This window comes from Brachyistius frenatus, unplaced genomic scaffold, assembly GCF_029030835.1.
Source record: "Brachyistius frenatus isolate BFR_SWC_R1_liver_20210118 unplaced genomic scaffold, ASM2903083v1 Contig_30, whole genome shotgun sequence".
Lineage (NCBI taxonomy): Eukaryota > Metazoa > Chordata > Actinopteri > Embiotocidae > Brachyistius > Brachyistius frenatus.
Genome location: NW_027210629.1, coordinates 3,410,001 through 3,425,234, shown reverse-complemented (window position 1 = coordinate 3,425,234; position 15,234 = coordinate 3,410,001). Strand labels below are relative to the sequence as shown.

The 15,234-nt window shown below is 38.6% G+C and overlaps 1 protein-coding gene across 3 annotated transcripts in view; it reads left to right on the top strand.

Moving 5' to 3' along the window:
- The window catches only part of oxct1a (3-oxoacid CoA transferase 1a), a 43,956-nt gene that overhangs the window by 5,280 nt on the left and 23,442 nt on the right, over positions 1–15,234 (top strand). For all 3 annotated transcript variants that reach the window (XM_069699561.1, XM_069699565.1, XM_069699564.1), the window contains 5 exons: positions 600–735; positions 981–1,130; positions 1,401–1,507; positions 3,102–3,162; positions 14,919–15,026. In XM_069699561.1, the coding sequence (XP_069555662.1) occupies positions 600–735; positions 981–1,130; positions 1,401–1,507; positions 3,102–3,162; positions 14,919–15,026 (562 nt within the window). The remainder of the gene's footprint in view (positions 1–599; positions 736–980; positions 1,131–1,400; positions 1,508–3,101; positions 3,163–14,918; positions 15,027–15,234) is intronic.

Genomic DNA, 15,234 nt, shown 5'->3' with positions numbered 1-15,234 from the left:
CAGTTCACTCAAATGCAATCTAGAGTTTGTTGGCCCTCTCTTTTAGTTTCAGATCATGTTCACAAATTAATGTCTCTGTGGCAACTCCAGGTCCCGTGGCTGTGTGTAAGGCTGCTTATGGGCCACAGTTTGACTGCGCCTCCCATTGCCTTGTCTTTAAGATCAGAAAAAGGAACACCTGTCAGTTTGGTTTGGCCCAGTCACAACTTTCAAAAATATGTCAAGGAATTTATGTTAATGATGAGTGTGTTACAAATTGTAGAAAGTGAGGACATTAAAGGTCAAAGATTAGGACTAATCATACTTTATGAGCAGTGGAAGGAATATGAGGATAAACAACTATAGATATAAAACAAATATACAACAAAACAAAAAATACTTTAATGTCACAATGAAAACAAATGTATCTAATAATATGAAATCCAACATAATTGAATGCATGAGTATTTGCACCCTGCAACACAGCTTGTAGTGGAGGCAGTTCTCGAGTAAGCGGATTCCAGTATTAGACTTCAAGTCTCTGTCTTATTTGTTAAATAAACTGCAGCTGAGTTGAACCCATGTAAAGGTCACTAATGCTGTGTGTATGTTTTCATCAGGGTGGATAACTTTGGCCTGGGCCTGCTGCTCCAAACCAAGCAGATCAAGAGAATGATCTCCTCTTATGTTGGAGAGAATGCAGAGTTTGAGCGACAATATCTGGCAGGGGAGTTGGAAGTGGAACTAACGCCACAGGTTGGTCAAAAAACACATGGAAAAAATAAATAAATAAATAAATATATATATATATATATATTCACACATAAAAACTAAAATTATACCTACCCATGAAAACACATTAACAAACCAGCTTCACTCATGAAATCTTTTATTTTTATATTTCACCATGTAAATTATCAGACTTCATTCTATATATATTACATACTAGACAGGAGCAGAGACATGTATTTGTTGTACGCATGTCATTTCCCCCCCCACAGGGCACTCTTGCAGAGAGGATCAGGGCTGGGGGTGCTGGGGTTCCAGCCTTCTTCACAGCCACTGGTTATGGCACTCTGATCCAGGAGGGAGGCGCTCCTATTAAGTACAACGCAGACGGCAGTATTTCCATTGCCAGTGAGAAGAGAGAGGTGAGAGGGCTATCATACCTGTTTTGGTTTGTGCCACAAGGCTCCTCATGAGTTCAATGGAAACTTGCTTAGGGTCACTGCTGTTATTCTTCCCCCCTGGCTACTTTCCCTAACTTTGTTTAGTGAGTTGAGAGCTGCAGGTGATTTTGGGTGCGGTTCACAAAAGCAGACAAATCTGTACTGAAGCATCAGGGCCAAGTCTAAACACGTTATAAAACCCCATGTATATCTGCTCACTAACTCCTTGAAGTGTGTTGTCATTGTGCACAGGTGCGGGAGTTCAATGGCCGGCACTACATCATGGAAAAGGCCATCACGGGTGATTTTGCACTGATCAGGGCATGGAAAGCTGACACTGCGGGAAACATTGTTTTCAGGTATTTGATGGAGTGGAATGCAAGAGTTCACACATCTTTAGCACACACTTTTTGTGATTTGGAAAAGTTGTTATATTATAAAGGATTCAGCTTCCTTCTGCCTTAATGCGTATTAGATTAGTTTTAATCACCTCACTTGTGTTTTCAGTCAGACTTAGACAGTACTCATGAGTAAAACGTTAGTTTCAGGAGAGGGGTTGGAGTTTTATATTTTTCATTTTGAGATGTTGTTAGTGGTCATTCACTAAAACTACCAGAGAAAACTCTACGAAGAAAATACCATGATCTATTTTAATTATCTAAGTGCACGGTCAAAAGTGCATTAAGGAATTGTCCAAATCCACTTTTGCCAGTTTAAATGCAGATTATCTTTTGTGCAATGTAAGGCACATGGTTCAAAGGGCTGGGACTCAGTGTCTTTAGTAATCATAGGTTAATGTTTGAGCATAACATGAAGTAAACCAATCAGATTGTCATCTGACAAAAGCCAGGTGCTCGGACTTTGGTGGACTGCTAGAATAATGTGTGTGGAGATTGAGCAGATTGATGTGCACAATAACAATCTTTCACATAACAACCTTTTCTTTTCATCTTTTGCATGTTTGTCAACTGCTGCATGTCCCCGTGTGTGCAACAAGCAGAGTGTATGTGGGCTGTCCACCTGCTTATGTAGACAATGTAAGATGCTGTCTTAATAATGCGCCCTTAAAATGACAGCAAAAGTCTGCGCCATCGCCTCGAGACCAGGTTTTGTTGATCAGTTGCACAGTTGTTTTCAGCTGCCTCTCGATAACCAACAGTGCGGCTGACCACACATCATTTTAAAACCAGTGAATGCTCAGATAGGCAAAATTGCATTTGCTATTTATAAAGTGTGTTTACTGGATGGGAAAATGACAGCTGCTTCAATCTGAAACTAGCAAAGATACTTGCATGGAGCTTGGCGCCACATTGCACCAGGTATAAAATAGAGCCCATGGGCCCATTTTAATCAGTACATGTTCAACCTGTATACAGTTATCTTGGTTGTTTGCGGTTTGTGAACATACATTCACGTTAACATAAACTATATCTTGAATTATTCAGACAACACACAAATGTCAGGACAGGGTTTCAAACATTATTGCTGATGTAGTTCAGATCAGAAATATACTGTACATGTATACTGCACAAGTCAGAATAATCTAAATAAGAAATCACTTATTATGTGTGTTTATGAATAATCTCATCAGCAATGTAAATTAAGTGTAGCCTTGCATGTAGCACGAGTCAGGTAATTTGCACTAATCTGGTGCATGTGAAAAATCACAATTAACTTCAACTTTTTTAATGTCAATCCACCACATGACATACAGATGGATCGAAAAACTGTCTCAGTCCCACTGTGTGCAAAATACATGACAAAACAAGAAAAGCGTATTAGCAGATGTAGTTAAGTTTTTCTCCACTAGAGAGCAATGTCCCCCAGTAAACTATCAGATATTGGCTCTTACAATGAGAGTTTCTGAAATCAATTACCATTGCTGATTTGTGTTTAAATATTTACCTCTTGTTAGTTTTAATGTCATATTTGTCTTGCTCTTGTGTGTGCCAGGAAAACGGCCAGGAACTTCAACCAGCCCATGTGCAAGGCAGCCAAAACCACCATAGTTGAGGTATGTATTTCCAACAACACAGTCTCGTGCTTTTAGTGTCTACCTGCAACATGTCTCCTTACACCACTCTGTCAGCGGCGTTACCATCTCAAAATCTACACCTCAGCATTCCATCAATAGTTTTAATGCATTATATAGATGTTCATTTTTCAGGAATTTAGCAAGGCTGGGCCCACAACCCAAATAGCCCATCTGGGCAAAAGTAATTTAAAAACAGTATCAACACTCAAACACAACATCAACTGAATATTAATAACACACACCCATATATCTTGATAAAAATGTCCTACATGCAAAAATAATTCTCCACCTCCTGGATCTTATTTGGAGTTAATGTGTTTTAGTCAAATACCCCCCCCTCCCAACACAACAACATCTACAAATAGCCTGTCTAAAAAAACATTCCAATGAAACTTAGCTGTGACCATGAAGAAAATAGGATTTGATTTTAGATTAGATCTTTCACACCATATCAGCAGTACATCGCAATACATCCTTTAGCCAGTAGAGCAACAGAATATATAAAAACCCTCAGAGGACGTGGTACATGCTGTTACCTTTTTTACACTGAAGGTCAGGAGTAGAAATGTGAGACAGGCTCTTACAGGTGTGAGGCCAAGAGTTTAACAATAGTGGCCAGGAAACATCACCTTGAAAAGAGTTTACATTCCTCTGAGTTTATCTCTTGGACCTCAGATGCTATTTATAGATTAGAAGTTTTAAGAAACTTTACGTACATGGCCAACACTGGAGTGTGTCCAGCTACCTCTGAGCTGGCTATTCTAGTTTCATTCTATTTGTCTGGTTGCCCACCTGTCCAGCATTTGACAGTTTAGAAATGTGATCTCTCATCTCTTCCCGCTGTGTCTGTATGCATGTTTGTCTCCCTCTCTACCCCACCGACACACGAGCAGCTTCACACCTCCCATATAGCCACGGTTTGATTCAGAGAGCAGCAGGGAGAAAAACTGTGTGTGTGAAAACCATAAAACACTGGCCCTTTCTGAAAATAAATCAGTAGGAAAGGGTATCTCATAAAACTAACCGAGCTCCACCAAGCACATTTTCAATTATTCCATGGGTGCTGGACCTGAGATTTAGTCTGCTGTTGATTAGAAATGTCTGGGACTGAATGGGGAGAGTAAATTATTTCACTGTGGTGCCAGTCTGTGTTCTATTTACCACTATAAACTGCAATGTTGGGATTAATTGACCTGAAAGCATCCATAATAATAACTGAAAGAACATTTTAACTTAATCTATTGGGCATCATGCCCAAAGTAGTGTGAGGTATCATGATGATATTAGTGGCAATGATGGCTATCAGCGAGTTATGGAGAATCAGTGCTATGGTATAAAAGATATTGCCTAGTTTGTTTCTAAAGCAGTGGTTCTCAGCACACACATTTTTCCTTAGTCATTAGCTCATATCCCAAATCTTTGACATGTTTGAACCATTTATTTCACAAAAAATAGTAATACACAATTCATGCACTGTTTAAAAACATAAAATTAGCTAGAAATAAGTGCTAGATAGGACTGTATGGAATATTGAATAAATAGGCAGACATTTCTTAAACTAAATACAAAAGCGGACATGCCAAACATAAACCCGTTTACAAATGCTTGACTAAGAGCTAACTACTGACGTGATGATGTTAGTTTCGGCCATTACTGTCATGGCAACGCTAGCAGCAAACAGCTACTGCACTAGCGCTGCTTCATGGGAAAGATATGTCCTTCAAAATAAGAGCGCAGCAACAGAAAAGATCTGTAAAGATTAAAGTTTGACTTTTTTTTCCCCCACGTACATATCTGCGACCCACTTTTGGGTCCACTGCTGTACAGGGATAATGAGACTAGTTCTTCTCCACAGCAGTGCTTCCTCTGATAAATGTGATATCTTCTGGAGGATATAATGATAAAGTGATATGAGATGCAATTATAATCGGTTAGATTTAATATGCAACTGTCTGCTTCAATCTTTACAACCAGATCATCTGCTCAAAGTGTTGGTGAGCGGAAACATGAATTGCTTAAATGGATTGGGGACCCATGTTGCATTTGGAGTGACGAATAGAAGTATTTTTTTCAATATCCATGTGCATTTCAAAGATTTTGGCATTTCTACTTTCATACAGAAGTGAGTGGCAGAAAAGATAGGGAAGAAAGAGAAAATGAACGCTGTGACAAGTTGGAAGTGAGATTTAGATCCCACAATATCAAACTTCCAGGGTGCACCTAACGTACTTCAGTTAGCAAGGTCTGAGAGAAGTTATGTGCACAAACAGCCTCTACAAAGTCATGGAATTTGAAGTATATAGATAACTTGACTTATTTAAAAAAAAAAAAAAAAAAAAAATCTAATATGTACTTGTTTAAAAAAATTAAGTACTAGACATGTGTGGGTAGCTTTAAGAAATGGTACTTTGGCCTATTTATCAAAAAATGTATGTCAACGTGCCAATCAATTAACCTCACCCAAAACGCATGTTCCAACCTGACACAAATCAGCTTATTTAGAAGCGAAGCTCTGCATCTACCTCTAAAATGAATGAATGTGTTTCAAATGTAGTTTGACGTTCTCTGCCAGCAGTAAAACCCGACGGTGTCAACTAACTGTCAGTTTCAGCCTGGTCTTTGAAGATTCTGAACTTCACTCATTTTTCACATTAGGTTTTAATAACAAAACTTGTCATCCACATGTCAGCTAAATGCTTCTATCTGGTGGGGCATTCGTTGCAATTTGTGCTACAGTCTGATAAATTATATCAAACAGCATTTTCAAATGTTGAATTGCAATTTAGCACATTTTAAAACTGTCCTCATTACATTCCTGTTAGCTTTTTAATTTTTTTAATTGAGGGAGTGTTTTTTTCATTGTTACTCATTCACTTCAAAATTTTTGTATAAAATGGTTCTTTTTGTAAGATAATTTAATTAAGATAAACTACGGCTTTAAGTGTGAATTAGGACTAACCGTTTTATCATTTGCATATTTAAGTACTAGGAATCCCATTATAGCTCTCTGAACACTTTGTCTTATCATCCTAGTGATTTGTTAGATTATCTGCCATTTATGATGCCTTCTTTATGGCAGTGCAGGTAGTAACCTATGAACTTTATCTACGACACGTTACTGGTGACTATAAAGGGATAGCCTGTATTATAACACCCATTAATAACATTTTGTCTCTGATATTGAAGCAATTACTGTCTCAATGACAATACATTTATCTTTAGGATTCAATGCATGCTCAGTCATAAATCTGCCGAGTTGTCGTCTCTATTGATCCTGCTGTCTTGATGCACTGGTTAAGGCAACAGACAGGGTCAGCTGTTTTAGAAGCTATTCATTTAACTTTCAGCTCAGCTTGGCATCTCAGGCCAGTGTGAGGCAAGCTCTCAAACGATCATGTGCACGTCTGTTGGACCAGATTTCATCCCTGTAGTCTGTGTTCAGCCAGCTAGGCTCAAACTGTTCAGGGGCTATGCAATTAATGCTTATCAAAGGGCAAAAAAATGTCAGGACATTGTGGTGGAAGCCAGACGGGCCTCGAGGAGCTTGGATGAAATAATGTCCCAGAGTCCTGTCTGCCATTTCAGTGTTTCAGTCAAAGGGCAGTAACTTTAAACAGCAGCTGTAACTACGCCCGAACAACAAAGTTGAATTATTAGTTAGTAAGTACAGATTATAGTGGTTTAAATCCCGTTTTAGGAATATATAATCAGATGTGAAACTACGTCCTGTAGTTAGATTCATGGAAAAACCTAAATCTTCTTATGGATATGATCCTGGTCATTATTTTATTTAGCTAATAGTAAGTCACCAAATTGAAGTGTGTCATGAATAATGGTGAGTTTCATCTTCACTTGTGGCAAAAGCTGGTGCCCATTAACCTCTTGAATAAAGTTTTGTTTAACCAACCCACTCATCTCTAATGGATATGAATTACCTCTGCTTGAACTCTAAACTCTTTCAGACTGAGATGGCACAGTCTGCAGCTTTTTGGCAAAAGCTCCACACTCAAGCTTAATAGGTACACCAAAGTATTGGAGCTTCTCTAAAAGGCATTTTAAGTATTTCCACACTTTATGTCCTTAACTGTCACTGTCATTGAATTAAAAGTAAGGCTTTCACCAAAGGCTCAGTGACTGTGTGTTAGGCATTCAATCTTTGAAGGAATAACAGACATGTATATGTATAAGCTGGTAACTCCACCTCTGTGAGACAAAGACACATTTAAATGATATCCAGGTATGAATCAATAAGCCTGCAATTAGCCACCTCCTTTTCATACAAAAGACTATGTTCAAGATAAATGGATTAACGTTTTGTTATATTCATTTATACATTACATCTTGATACGTCCCTCTCATACATATAATGATTACATTTAGATGATACCCAACATTAGCTCTTCATCCTGTCAGGTCATTGATCGCTGGTACTCTCCATCCCAGTTTTGACACGTACATCTCCTTTTTAAAAAAAACAACAACCTGAATTTAAACTCCCAAGAGATTTGAAGGGTGTCAGAAAACAAGATCACACAAAAGAAAATTTCACAAAAGAAAATTACCGGATCATCACCAGCTCCTGCCATGGTTGCTAGGCAACCAAATCCTGCTATTCAATTGTTCAATGTTCCAAGGTATCCAGCTGGTCCAGTTATTCCTTTATCAAAGGTACAGTGGGGGTTACAATGCACCAGAGACTGAATCAAAGCCGTGGTTTCTGCTGTTGTTTGACTATAAGTCACAGTAAATGACTCAACTGTATTCTTGTAGCAATGCAACAGAGTGGTGTGGGTGTTAGTGTGTGTGCACGCCCAAGCAGTCATGCATGAATGGAATGAATTTCTTTTTAAGTGTGTTTTCTTTTAACCAGGCAAGAGGTCTAATTGGTTATAAATGACCTCCATCCTCAGGGGTTTCTGCATCAGCCTCCCACAGTTGTTACTCAGGGATTAAGCAGCTTGTGGTTTTGTGCTTGGTTCTTTATTACTATTGTGGCAAAAAAAAAAAAAAAACTACACATTTACAAAAAAGTAACAAAGACGATAACAAGACGATCTCTATTTCATTCGTGACTTGTGAACATGAACTGTGTAGTTCATATTTTGGGTCTTTTTACTTCAGGGTTTGTCCTTGGAATGAGATGCGTTATATTAAACTGCTGCCGTAGGCCTTTCTGTGATACAGAATGCCTTGTGACTTGTTTATCCTCTGCTGGAATTTCAATTATTTTTTACAGCCAACAATTGTAATGCTATTTCACATCATTCATGCCTTGTTGACTTTTCTAGGCTTGTTATTGACTCCTTTACTCAACCTACTGTTGAGAAACAATTAGAAAACTTTTTTTTTTTTTTTTTTTTCCTCCTCATTTCTCTATTCTTAATTTGTACAAGTTATGCATGGGTTGTATAGGTGACCCCCTTTCCAGCCCTTCTTGGGATAATCTTCAGTGTGGCAAAAATGATCTGTAGGTTAAATTTGATTGGATTCATATGCATCAGAAGTTTTGAAATATACTGTAGGAATGGCACTTAGTGTCTCTACAAAAACACTGCACACTAAAAGCGTCCTCATTTTGAATAAAAACTGTACTATGTGACAGCAGCAATGTCATTATTGTTCTTGGTATGGTGTTACTTTTTGGACTTTGAGCTGAAATCTCTCCAGAGCAAATGGTGATAATTACAGGCTACAACCACAGTAAATTGCTGTAATATCAGTGGACAGATGGGTATAAAAGCCTCGGATGTCCTTCCCCCTAAAAACTTCAGTGCATTTGCTGATTTATTTTCCACATGCAAAGGAGAAAAATACAAGTCATGTCGTGTATTTGTGGCAAGTGACAAAATTAATTTATTGTAGCCTTGAAAAAAAGCATACACATGAAATAAATTAAGTACATTTATTAAGCCAAACAGTAACACTTGATAAAGAAATATTTCTAATATCTTGAATTTTCCCTTATCATTTAATAGTTTATGTTCATAAAGATATGTGCAGTCAGTGTTGCAGTTTTTTTTTGTGTGCATTAACAATAGATAAACGAGTTAAAAGAGAAGATGATATCCCAAATGTAGTTGTCAGTTTTCTTAAACTGAATGTGTCTTTTTGTCTGTCCTTTTTTGTTTAGACACTGGTGCACATATTTCTGCAAATAATAAAGATAAAAGTCATGTTGAGGTCAGATTAAAGTAGTTGACTAAATGTGGTCAGTGTGCGTGCATCTGCTCAGGTCAGACCTTCACTGCAATAATTCATATTAATTGTTAAACTAAACAAAAAATATGATTTACAGCTATTGTAACTTATAGCTGATGCCTATAGGCACGTGGATAGCAGTATGTTGCTCATCGACATCGCCAAAAGATGTTGATAAAAAAAATTGTTCCAATTTAAAAGTCTTCCTCCTGAACACAACAGGATAAACATTTTTGTTAAACCTCATTTTAGCAGGAACAAAACAAAACAAAAATCACTGGCTGGTATTGACTTGTCAAGGAGAAAGTCAGGCTGATATAGAGTGAACTTCAAGTGCGATGCTGACATTTACTGATAAGTTAAATTAAAGCCAGTGGAAGAGGGCTAAGGTTTAATATTCAACTGCAGGCTGAGCAGAGAGGCTGAAAATAGGACAGAGAATGTAAATGCAAAGAGATGGTAGACAGATATACTGAACATATGCACAAACTGAAAGTCCGACTAAGTTCAAAGTTTCCTCACAACTGCCCATCATCTGAATCTGAAGCACATTGCATGGAGGCTTACGTGTTCTTTAAAATGCAAACATTGCCATTCGAGCTGCAAACCGAGTTGTCCATTCCAAATGCTGATGTTTTACAGCATCAGCCATTCCAAAATTGTATCTACAGTTACAGCATTGACTTGCTGTCACTCCTTTTTCTGGAAATTGTAAAGGCTGTCCGAGGCGATGCAAGCTTTCGCTGAGAGGAAACAGATTGCCTGTGATGTCAGTATTCTGGGTAAGAGGATAGAGCCGAAGCTGAGCCCCGAAAGTGGCAACAGACCATGGCCAAGTGCCCACATAAACACCACACACACACACACACACACACACACAAGATGAGAGAAAAATGGAGAGGCTATAAATACAAACAGTAATTAGAGTGTGGTGTCGCTGTCATTCTCCCGCCCTGTTGCCTGTAGCCACACCATCTCTTTCTCGTGACCTCTTGACTGTTGCTTTTCAATACCCAAACAAAATATAGAAATGGATGGGTTATAAACTTGGGGTGTAGAAGTCACTGAAAATTTTACAGACTTTAACATTTCAGTTTTCTGAGGTAGTCTGAATTAAAAATTTAAATCGAAGAGTAACGTTTCTTTTTTCTTTTTTGAATGAGGCAGTCCTCCCACCTCTGATCCAAAACAAAGTGACCACTTGGCGAATGGCCATTAAACCTGATATAGATATTCATGCTCCCTGGCAGGTTTTTCTTTGTAATTTTTGTGACACCCAGATCTTATCTTTTGCACCAACATGAAGCCAAATTCCCCCTTGCATACAAGTTTGACAAGTGTCTAAAAAAATAAAACATCTCTTGCTCTTTAAATTTTGATGTCCACCTTTCCACAGAATGTTGATATATATTTGTAAATAAAAGATACAAATGATGAGTGACCTTATTTTTATTAAAATTGTTTTGGTATCTGTGATCGACAGAAGAAAGTTCAGTTGTGCACTCATCACTTTGAGGGCTCTTAAAAGAGTAAGATTAGCAATGCTCTTGATTTTATTCCATCTATTGCCTTTGTAATCGAAGGTGTAATTCACATTATTGCCTCTAGGAGCTGTTGGCTTACTAACATTTTGTTAGACCACACGGTATTGTACTGTGCACATGATTTGACACTGCTCCTATTTGTTAATTTGTAGACTGGGATGTAGGCCAGCTGGTCAACAGGAGTGGACTCAGCTGAAGTGAATACCTTTACCCGGAGAGCATTGAGTCAGTCTGATGCTAATTGGTTGTCTGTGCTGCTGATTTCCTCTCTGGAAGTATGCCGGTGCTTTTCATGTACCGCTCATGATGTCAGTCATTGCATGCATGCACTTTTTCTACAGCTGTGGTAAGAACGAAGCCAAAGGGTAAATCTATTCCCGTGTTCTGTTTTTTTTTTAGTTTTTTTTTTTTAATGCGGTCCAGCTGTAATTGTATTATATTATTTTGAATGAAAAAAGATTTGTGATAAGCTTGACACCTTTCCAGCATTGTCTAATAACTGAGGAGGGACCGCTGTATGCATCGCCGCATTTGTGGGGTTTATTCTAGGAATTTAGTAGCATTGTGCACCAATCGGTTGGAGATTAACAAGATTTGACAAAGCTCATAGCCTAAAAAAAGCACAAACTCCTGAAAATAAAAATCGCTTGCTGCGTCCCCAGTGGGCACTTTGAGTCCCTCTATCCTCCTGCCAGCTCACTTTATGCCTCACTCTGCTGTCATTGATGTGAAAATCGTTCTACAGATACCAGAATATCAATGTCTACGTGTGTGCCTGTTTGCTCGCTCCACGCACCTGCTCATTTGTGTGTGTGTGTGTGTGTATCTATGTATTATTCTTGTGTGTTTTTATTATTTTATTTTAATGCTTTATCCTCCGTCGTCCGTTGAACCTCCTGTCTGAACTACATCTGAGCACCAGTGCAGCCGGGACACATCACATAGATGAAAGGGACAAAGGCTTTTTTATGTACACAGAACATTTAAATTGTATGAGCTTGTTATTGTGCTGTGACTTAGCTATGGAAGGGTAATTGAAAATAGAGATGAATACGTGGTTGGTTTGCATGTGTGTGAGTGACCAACAAACCGACATGGAGAAACCCAGGTTTAAGCTGTGGATTCTCTTTTTTTTTGTTTTTGTTTTGACGTCTTTTGATTTAAGAGACAAAAATAGGCCTTGATACTGTTAATTCAATTGATTCATTCAAAGCCTTGGAATCCATGCCACCAAATATTTGCTGGGATTCTCTTGCCTCCAGTTCTCCTTGTTTCATTACGGTTTTATAATGTGATGAGCGCAGTCTTGCTTGATGAAGATGTCTAAGGAAATCACCATTTTAACAAAAGACAGATCAAGCCCCCGGAGAAGATGTGGGTGAGAGTGTGGAACTGCTGTATGCGTACTCTCGCGCTACCAATCTCATCTTCACATGGCCTCGTTTTCCCCGTGGAGCATCCGAGATTTGGCATAAACCGACCGAGAGAACCAGAAAAAGATTCTGAAATCACTTTCCAGTCCTGAGTGGCCCGAGCTCATGAGAGACCAAAGCCTGCGTATCCATGACAACGCTAAGATGGGATCCACTCTCAGCCATTGACTCCTCTCAGTCAGCACTGAGTGCTGAGGGAGGAAGGAGAGATAAGGAGAGATTCAATTCAATTTGCTCTGAACGACTGCTTGCCCCTCATGTAAATGGTATAAGTAGGTTACACACAGAGCTACACAGGAGGAAAGCACAAAAAAGTAGAAGGGAGGGCGAGAATTATGTTGTCATGGTTAAGTCCCCTTTTGGTCCCCAGAGACATGATGATAACTCTCATGCTCTCTCCTTTTTTTTTTTTTTTTTCATTCAAATTCTATCATTTCAACCACTTTTCCTCCTTAAAGAATCTTCTGAAAGAATGAAACTGCACCTCTTCCCTCTTGAAGTCTTGTCTGTTTGATAAAGGAAAATCTCTTCTTTAAAGAATGTTGATTCCCCTCACAGCTTTCTTTGATTCATGTCATTTGAATATTGGGACCTAGAGCAAACTAATAACGGGCAATATGATTTAGCAGAGCCCACACATGCTGTACAAATCCCCCTGAACACCTGTATACGTGGAGGCTGGAGGCTCAGTTTATAGCAGCTTCTAATGTTACCTAAGGAGGAGAGAGCAGGTGTTTTCTCTGTGATTTCTAACCCAGCCAATGTTGACCCAACTCTGCTTAGATCAATACCCATTTCCATCTCTGTCTTGCTACTCAGACAGAAATATTCCCTTATGTACACTCCTCTTCAGCTGCTGTAAGGTGGTGGAGCACTTCAGTCTCACAGTCAAGAATATATTGTTCGGTAGATAAATGAGACACCTACCTTTCTTATTATGCTGCCATGTTAAGTGCGAGAGTAATTAATGTGTTATGAGGATATATTGAGACAATCTAAGTGGCCAATGTTATAGCATCATCACTGAGATTCTGTGCAAAAACTGAACGTAAGTAGAAACCATGGAAGAGAGTTTCTAGAGACTAGAGAATAGACCAATACTGCATTGTTGGGGCTGAAGCTGATACCAATATTAGGGAGTAAAAACATGCACAATGTCAATATATATTGGCCAGAATGTGTTTTTCAAACTGTAGTCACAGATATATAATGGAGGAAGGATATTTTAATGATAAACTTGAATGTCCAAAATGGCATCAGTGCATTAAACAGTGAAGTTCACGGCAGATGTAATACATAGTAGATGACTATAAATTGAAAGGAAACATTTTCTTTTCATATCTGACAACAGACATGGCAATATTGAATAGACTGCGTGATTCTGGATAGAATGAGAATCCAAATGTTTTTACTTAGAATTGAGATTGTGATTTTTTTTTCACTATAAATGCTTAGTGCACTTATTTACCAGATACAGAAGAAATGTTCAGCATATCTGCCAAGAATGATATAATTATAGAATATGTTACCTGGTAGCTTCAATAGGTTCTGCTGAAAAATGCATACACCAAGTTCGATAGGAATCAGATGGTTTTATTAGCACAAATGAATTGATTGCCATGTCTGGTAGTTTTCTTTATTGCTGTGCGTGGCCGTGTGAGGTGCATGCAGCTGATGTCCTGAATGAAAATGCGACGGTATCGTTGCCATGTCGACATGATATCGGCCTGAATTAAAATTGTGATTTTCAGACTATTAATTGTGCAGCCCTAATATTGATACTTAATCTGTGACCTGCCAATATCGGACGATAAATTCATCCAATCAATAAATCAGTTGGACTATTGAATAGATACAAATAGAAACATGTATAAAAAAAAATTTAACCTCTTTGGTTCGACCAAAGTCCCCCCAACACCAAAACAATCTCTATCATGCACCTCTTTGATCCCAGGATCAGGCTGCATCCCCTGGTCTTGTTGTTTTAGATATTCACTTCTGTTTTCTGTAGGCTGAACTGATTATAGTAGCACAGACAGCTTTCACTGGACTCAGTGGATTTGCTGTAAGAATAAATGCAGCACCATCTTCCACAAATATTTACCCTCTCTTCACTGTGAAAGACATGATGGCAGCAGAGTCTGAAACCTGAGATCATACAATAACAAATATCTGCATCTGCATCATCACCACTGATGGTTTTAGCTCCATTTGAAATTTCATATCAAACGAATTCAAAAAGTCTACTGCTATTTCTTAAAAATATATGCTGAGTATTGCCATTTTTCAAATCAGGAATGACCATTTAAAAAAAATGCTCTACGGCAGTAACCTGAAAAATCAAGATAACGTCTCGTGACCAGCCTGCAGAGTGGCAAAACATCTTCAGCTAGATTTTTATCCGTCAACCTGTTGAATTTCAAAGCCGAGTAGCCAAGGTTATTTTCTGGTACTGTGATTCCATCAGTGCACGGTTTTCTTTATCTGAACCTTCAATGTCAGGGATCACGTGGCACTTTGCAGGTGAAGGTGGAGCCCATCATTCTGTGTCTCTGTGTAGGTGGAGGAGGTGGTCGATGTCGGGACAATTGCTGAAGAGGACATTCACATCCCCAGCATCTACGTCCACAGGGTCGTCCAGGGTGCCACCTTGGAGAAAAGGATTGAGGTACCAAACAAGACCTTTCAGAACTTGCATGAGTCAAGAAATTAAACATGAAACAGCATGTTGTATCCATTATTTCTGTAGTCTGGCTTATTCCATTAAAGAATTATAAAGGAATACTTATTATTGTATTATTAAACTGGATTCATGTTTAATCCTGTAACAATAGAAATTTAGACTTGAACCCTCTCTGACCAATCCATTGTAACAG